The following is an 8,408-nucleotide window of genomic DNA, read 5'->3' on the forward strand; positions in this document are numbered from 1 at the left end:
AGTTTATGAGTGTTTTTTGGCAAGAGTTGTTTAGGTTGTGTGGTACAGATCTTACACCTAGCACTAGTTATCATCCGCAAACAGATGGGCAAACAGAGATTGTGAATAAATGGGCGGAAGGATATTTGAGGAACTATGTAACTACACAACAAAAGGCTTGGATCAGATGGTTGCATATGGGAGAGTATTGTTATAACACCACTTATCATATGTCCATCAAGATGACTCCTTTCATGGCACTCTATGGCTATGAAGCACCTAGCTTCATGGATTTAGTTTTGGGGGACAGTAGAGTGCCCAAAGCCAAAAACTTATTGCAGGATAGTCAGGACATCCTAAAAGTGCTCAAAGAGAATATACAACAGACCCATAATCAACAGAAATTGTATGCTGATCAGCACCGAATAGAGCGTAGCTTCGAGGTAGGGGATATGGTTTACTTGAGGCTACAACCATATAGACAGTCATCGCTCAAGAAGAGCGGAGCTGAAAAGTTGAAACCTAGATTTTATGGTCCCTACAGGGTGATTCGCAAAGTGGGCAAAGTCGCCTATGAGCTTGAGCTTCCAAAGGGCAATCGAGTGCACAATGTGTTTCATGTGTCTAGGCTTAAGAAAGCCATTGGTCAGAGTGTAGTGCCTTCTGTAGATTTACCCCCTTTGGATGAGGAGGGGAAGCTTGTGTTAGTACCCGAGGCTATTCTGGGCACCAAAGAGAGGAAGCTTAGAAACAGGATAGTGAAGGAGTATTTGGTCGAATGGAAAGACCTGCCAGAGGAAGATTCTACATGGGAGAGTGAGCAGGTTATTCAGCAGGCTGGACTGAGATTGCTTGAGGACAAGCAATTTCAAGGGGGGCGGACTGTAATGTCCCCATTTTAGCAGTTGACCAAGTGTGTGTGCGTTAGCCTTGTTCTACATGGTCCCGAGGGCTAATGAAGGGTTTAATGGGATCTTGGAGTGTTTTGGCCTAGTCATTTCTAGTTTTGGGCCAAAACGAAGTTGATTTACTCAGTTTCAGGCATACTTACTATTTTTAGTAAGTCGGCAAGACACAGTGTAGGTCAATTTTGGTGATTGGATTCGATACTCCTCGGTGAGAGCTTTCCGATGAGCTATCACTCGCATTATTCGGAGTCCGATTGCTAATACATTTTAATGCCTGAAGTTTTATTAAAGTAACGTCTAATTTAATTGTAAAATATTAAAGTGTTACTTTAATATTTATTTTATGGTGATGTGTACCCAAGGGAGACATAAGGGGTATTTTAATATATGTTTTATATATTACACATCTTTTATCCCACATTGCCCATATGAGTTGAGCGGACCCTTGGAAATAGAATAAAAGGAAGCATTTGTGGCTTCATTAGGCAGGGTTGAATATGAGAAGAAATTGGTGTGTGAGTTGCAGCTCCATTCTTGGCATTTGAGGATGTCTATCCTCTCTTGTAACATTCTAGACGCCATTCCCTTGGGGTTTGGCCTTTGGAATTTTTTGTTATTGGCTTCATTATCAGGCAGTTTAGTTGCATTTCCGGCTACAGGCAGATTTGGTATTTTGCTCATATCTTCTTCACTACTTTTTCGACGCTTATGCCGCTTTGAGGGAATGATATTACGAAGGTAGTGGACTGATTGAAGGACAAAGCACTGTAGCAGCAAGTTCGAAAGCATGGGCTGGAGTATTATGTCAATAGTGCTGAAGTAATTAGTGAGTTGATAAATCTGCCATGTATTTGGTTTTATGAATTCTGAAAATAACATTTTATTAGCAGCAGTTCATTTCCACTTTGCATATCATTGTAGTTTCTTTCTTGCTTATGTTGTATGATACCAATTCCATGCATGAAACACAACAAACAAATAAACGTTTGATTTCCGGAGTTATAAGGGGTTTAAACATTAAACGGAGAAATAAGAAGTTGAATGCAAACTGTTTGACATAATTCCTTTCAGCAATTTGGTTTAGTTTTTGGGACATCCAGGGGTGCCCATTACAGGTCCCTTCTCCTTAAATAACTTTTAGTTTTATTATTATATATTTTTTATTTTATTATTATTAAATACTATTTCTGAAAGGAGACATCATAATTAGGGTTTCAAATGGGGGACATGACACATGCAAGGTAGAGAAGAAAGCCCAGAGGCACAACAAACAGAAAAAGGTGCAGCACCCGGACAGGAGGTGGCATATGATCAAGCAGGCATTGAAGAACACAAATAAACAGTTAAAAAAGACCAGCAGACATTTATGAAGGTGAGGAAAGCAACAGGAAACACCATGACAAAAAAGATGACTGAGGGAGAAGTTACCATGAGTAGAGGAGTTTTTCTCTCAAAGAAAGGAAAGAAAGACTGAAGCAAAACTGAATTGCCGGACAAAAAATGGAATGACCAAACAACAGCTAATAAATGCATAGAGAAAAAAAGGACACTAAGTAGGTAAGAAAGGAAAGTCATGTCAGTTAGCAAATGGGACAGGGAGAGAGGATAGTGAGGAGCAAGATAGGAACTAGATGGGAATAGAAAGAGAGCTGCCATTCAAGAAGAAAGAAAAAGCACAAGCAAGAGGAAAAAGCCAAAAAAAGGTTACCCACAAAAGAAACGAGAAAAAGGTGGAAAGACAACTGCTTTGGGAGGTGGAATCTGTATCAGATTTGAGAATCTTGCTAAGATCCTCAAAATTCATAGAATTGTCAACATTCTGGTGATCACCTTTGTAATTCCTTAAGTTTGAGTTTTGAGTTAAATTAACAAGCCAATCTGTCACCTTGTTTTTGCCTCTTCTGGTGTGTTGGATATGCAACTCTTAAAGATCCAACTTGAGAGAGAAGGCCTCTGTCAATAACATTGAGAGGCATTGATTGGAGATCTGGCTTGAAACCACTGCATTAACCATAATTTTAAAATTTGCTTCAGTTACAAGATTTTGAGTCTTGAAAGTTGGAACTGGCAACCATTTTCAAACCAAGGATTAGACCACCTACCACGAAAAGGTTATTACTTATTAGCATTGAGACCTGTAACTAGGCTCCCAAAATTGTGTCTTTTCCTTTCTGGTCCTCAAACAAAATAAAACTAGCCCAAACACCTGGTTTCCCTTGATTAAGTTTGGAAACTCTGTCAAAATGCATTTTAACCCAACCCAAGGCGAGGGATCCCACACCTCCACCATTCTACCTTTCTTGATCTCTGAAAAATATAATTATCAAAGGACATAAGCTCTTACCAGTTCCTTTGAGTTTGGAGGTCATTCTGACTGCATTCCTTTTTTTTGGCTTTTCAGGGAGAGGATGTGGACATTGCAAGTGACAAACTCCTCCCGAAGCTGATTTTATGATTTCACTTTATCATTAGAAATCCTGTTGTGTTATGTCCTGTGCTAAGTTTAGGGTAAATAATTTTAGCAAACTTGAAAATATTTAATTGTGAATAATATAAATCTTAAAATGCTTAAATATTTACCTGCAGCATTAACTCAGAAATATTTAAGAAAAGGATAAGACATTACAAATTCTCAATTACACTAAGATTTCATAGTAGAGCTCACCACTCATAATTAAGTTTCAACATTCATTACTCAACTCTAATGTAGCAAACAATAACCTAGACTGTTGGAATCTGGTAAACCCAGAAGTTCTGCATCACATTCACATGAATAATAGTAAACTTTCCTCTCCATTATTGGGTTTAAAAAGAAAAGTCTTATCTAAAACCCAACTCGCACGAGAAGATGAATAGAGAACAGTAATTCTATTAAACAAGCCCACAATGCCCTTAGAAAAGCTGTGGTCACAGCTGAAACATATTACAGACAACATTTGTAATGATAAAAAACTCTTTGAGTACAGGGAATCCATGATTACAGATTACCTCTCAAAGCCATTAGACCATTCAATTTCTGTGTTTTTAAGATGACCATCTTTCTTCCCAGAGCTTCAGCCAAAATGAGGAAGAGATAAGGGAGAAACGATTCCCCCTATTTGAGGCCCTTGGAAATTATAAAGAAACCTTCAATGGATGCATTTACCATCACTGAAAAACTGAGGGTTGAATAGCCGAGTCCCTCCAGTCTTCTCCCAACCCAATTTTTTTTAAAACCTTAAATGAAAAATCAGTTGATCATTCCATAGGCCTTAGCAGTTTAGCACGATCAAGTTCTTTCGGAATGCACCTTTTTCCTCAGAGAGAGAGTGAACAATCTCTTTAGGTCATTAGGAGAGAATTTCCCATCTGAAATTTGTTTACCATGCACAAAACCTCCACCTTCCTCATTTATAATATCTTGAGAGACCTTTTTCAGCGCGTTGGCAATCACTTCGGAGATTACCTTATACACCATATTAGCTAGAGATTAGGACAAAGTTTCTCTAGTCTACAAGGCTCCTTATGCTTCAGAGTAAGTACTAAAGAGGTGGATTTAAAGGATTAAACTATTCTACATTCCTTAACCACATTCCACTAATCCTCTAATAGAATCTCAAAACTGCTGAAAGAAGAGAGTGAGGAACTCATCAAGGCCTCAAGCTCTATAGCCTATCAGATAAAAAATATCTACTTTGGCTTTTTTTAAGAATTTTGACATACAAACTTTGTTTCAAAATCTATTGATAAGTTTATTTTGCACATCCTCACTGATTTAATTTTCCTTTGCAAGTATTAATTCCTAATAACCTTAGTTGCCGATTCGGATTTGAGCATGAGAATCGGATCCATGGTTTCGTCAATTTTTTTCCCCATTATGATTCATAAGGATTCATGTATATGCACACACACATACATACATACATACACACATTCATACATGCATACATGGATGCATGCATACATCCATCCATGCATGCATGTGTACATCCATCCATCCATCCATACATGCATGCATACATACATACATACAAAACAACAAGAGAAATATACATAATTCTAAAACTAAATCATTACAAAATATTAATTTTTGATTCTAGTACAATCTATGAATCTAGATTCTCAAGGATTCACGCTTGATCTACAAGGGATTCGTGCAGATCCTCGCGGGATTTGTCCCAATCTGGGCAAGGTCTGAATCTGGATTTGGCTTCCAGGGGCACAAATCCGGCAACTAAGCTAATAAGAGATGAAAGCTATCTTAATCTCTTTGGGGTTGTTTAAGATCCAAACAGTGCAAGAGTTTTATAGGACATCGATTTTCTTTTTATATTTCTATCCCCCTTCTTTAACCATGTAACTGTAAATTTTTGTATTTACATAATACCTTCCTTACTATAACTATGTTCGAGTTGAATGGCCAACTCATTTTTCTAATTTTTCAGAGAATTACTGAGTCCCTTAGAGATAACTGCCTTTTTTGGGTTTCTTTCATCTCTTTTCCAACTAAGATTTTTTGATGCAAAGGGATTTTGAATACTTTTTATACATCTCCTTTAATTTGATTTTTAAATCCTTAAAAGAGGATTGGAGGAGAGTACTAGAAAATCATTTCAACTCTCCAAATGCCATCAACCTCAAGAATGTCCACAACATGCATCTTCTAGTTAAAGCTCTGAACAGCCTCATATGGCACGTGCATTTCTGATATGCCATAAAATGTAGAAGATGCTTTAAAATTCTATAGACCAAGGAGGATCTTTAATCCCCTTCCATTACTTTTTCAACCTGCTTTCTGCCTGGTTTCATTTCTTGGGTTTTTGCATCTGGTTCTCCCCCAATCGGGTGTCAGTGGTCTTTTCAGGATTCTCATAATAATGGAAGTTGCCTCATTGAATAAATTCCTTCGTGACATTGCTATCAGGATTCAACTGTGTAGTTTACAAAAACCACACAGTTGAATCCTGGTAGCAATATTATAACTTGACTTGCTGTGCAAAATGCCTCCACCTAAATTCTTTTGATTCATCAAAATAAAAGATTGGAAGCACAACACCCAAATCATATAAATATATCCTTTCAATTGCTGCCTGGGAACTTTTGTTAGATTAGAGAGATAGAACCACTGTGATTCCGTAGGTTATCAATCTCACCGAATTTTGCATTACAGGTGAAGGGATCAATAAAGTAATAGAGATACAGCTTAATTCTGAGCTGGAGTTTCCCCAAAATAGGTTTCTCTATGTAATCTGTGTTATGTGCTCATTTTTGTTTGTTTACATTTCTATCCATCTTTTCAATACATCATATATTGTGGACTAGCAAAGAATAGATCCTCTTGAACTATGAAAGCACTTTGAGCAACTTTACTTGGAAGTAGCAGCTGCAAAAGATAAATATATGAGCTTATAGGGGATCTATGCACACATTCACACATTCTTGTCCATTTAAAGCATGTCTGGGCAACTATTAATTTTATCATGAATCAATTTTGAGTCTTGTAATTTGAATTTCAGTAGCATTTCATTGAATCAGTAACATTAGAATTCTTGTAAATTTGTAGCAAGTACAATTTGGAAAGTTTACAACTTTGTTGTGCTTCGTTAGCCTAAGATTGAACTCTACAGAAATGCTGATGCTCAACTAGTTTTTAAACAAGAGGTATTTTTAGCGAAGAAACCAAATGACTGAAGAACTTTCAATTGATGTTTGTTATATCTTCTGTGGGTATTCTAAATTCTTTGGAAGGATAGTTAGAAACAGCGAATTTTTTAATCTTTATTTAGTAGCAATGTCCTCCCATTACATAATCATTTCGAGCAAACATGCTATCTGGTAAGCAGAGTACTTCCCACTATTATATGAAGCAGTGCCTCATTATTATCCTAAGTTGTTATCACATGTTTTAATCATAGTTTTTTTATTCAGAATGATCTTGTATATGGAGCATTAATTATTATCGTTGTCTATTTGTCGAATTGGTGATTTGCCTTATGTTCTGCTGCAATATTCATAATTATCCTTTTGGGGCATGTCATTTTTAAAAACACTTGTAACCCAAAATTATCGTAGCAAAGCCATATTTGTTGCTAGTTATTCCTAGTTTTTTGTTTAAGCCTTATGCTGTAGAACCCTTTTTCTATTTTTGATGGAAAGAACAGTCTGTTTTTGTTGTTCCTTCGTGCGGAAAGAGAGTTCCATACAATGTAAGCTTATATCCAGTATTACAAAGATACACTACTGACAAAAGGATGCAATAATTATGCAGGCCATGGGCGAAGTGTTGCTGTAATGTGCGCTTTGTTAGTTACCTTAGGCCTTGCAGAAGACTGGAAAGATGCAGAAAAAATAATAAAAAAATGCAGACCTGGTATTAACATGAATATCATACAACGTCAGTGTTTGGAGAACTGGAGCAAATTTCGAGCAAGGCCTAACAAACAGGGGGAGAATTCAAATGGGTCCTTTTGATTTCTATCACATAAATAGAGTGAAGATAAACTAAAAAACAGCAAGCAAATGATTGCTTCATCAAATTGAAGATGATTTAGATGGATATCGTGTTCTTTGAGATCTTAGAACATAAGATTTGCTTTATAGAACAGATCATTACCATTTAAATGAAAAATTGTATATATAAGCGAAGATTTGCACTAGATTCTTTTCACTGGGTTAAAGGGTCAATCCATAATGAAAGTGTACAAACACGAAGCATTAAACTTACATCAATGTAACAAACAAAGGTGATATTTGTTATTTTATTTTCTTTCTGTTACAGTGATCAGCCATTGTGAATCACTAATTGCCTGTTATATTAGGGCTGTGCAAACTCTAGAAACACTCAAGTCTTGTGATGCATGTTGGATCTAATCTCTCTCTCGTAAAAACTGTGGACTGCACAAGAGGTTTGTTCTATAATTTTTTCTTGTTTTTGATGAATATGCCTTTTCTATTAATTTATAATACTAAATTGCAAATTGATCCAAAAAAGTTGGGGGAAATGAGATCAGTATGTGACAGTCACCATAAAACATATCTATTCATCCAAAAAAAACATGGACATTGTCTGAGAGTAAACTGTGTCAGGCAGCCAAAGCAGTCTCAGTTGAGGGGATCCATTATTGTCCCATACATCAATGGGGCTAGGGGTTGGGTCCAAAAGGGACCACCCATCTTCTTCTTTCTCTTTTTCTTCTCTTTCCTTCCCCCGAGCAACGAAATAGCCAAACCTAGGCAAGGAAACTACTCAGAGGAAGTGACAGGAAAAATAGAAAATCTTTGTCTTCTTTATTTTTCCTTTTTTTAGTTTCTGCTTAATGAGATACTTTTTCATGTTTTGGTTTACATTATTGTTTATGTGTGCACAAAATTGTTTCCTTAGCAATTGAACTTCGTGTTAAAATGCAAACTCATAATAAAACATTATTTTATTGAGTGGATAAGGACAATCTAGATGGCCGCAAAGGCAGCTATCCTATCCATGAGGGTCATTCTACAGTCCCTTTTAATGATATCAAGTATTATTCTTTGTTATTTTATCTT

General features: G+C 36.6%; 1 protein-coding gene across 2 annotated transcripts in view; it reads left to right on the top strand.

Annotated features, from left to right (window-relative positions):
• The window catches only part of LOC149531704 (uncharacterized), a 29,175-nt gene extending 21,548 nt beyond the window's left edge, over positions 1–7,627 (top strand). For both annotated transcript variants that reach the window (XM_089810079.1, XM_089810080.1), the window contains exon 2: positions 7,135–7,627. In XM_089810079.1, the coding sequence (XP_089666205.1) occupies positions 7,135–7,337 (203 nt within the window). In that variant the 3' untranslated portion in view covers positions 7,338–7,627. The remainder of the gene's footprint in view (positions 1–7,134) is intronic.
• The last annotated feature ends 781 nt before the right edge of the window (positions 7,628–8,408 follow it).

This window comes from Cupressus sempervirens, chromosome 11 (assembly GCF_028749045.1).
Source record: "Cupressus sempervirens isolate cs-2001-9-10 chromosome 11, ASM2874904v1, whole genome shotgun sequence".
In the NCBI taxonomy this organism is placed as follows: Eukaryota; Viridiplantae; Streptophyta; class Pinopsida; order Cupressales; family Cupressaceae; genus Cupressus; species Cupressus sempervirens.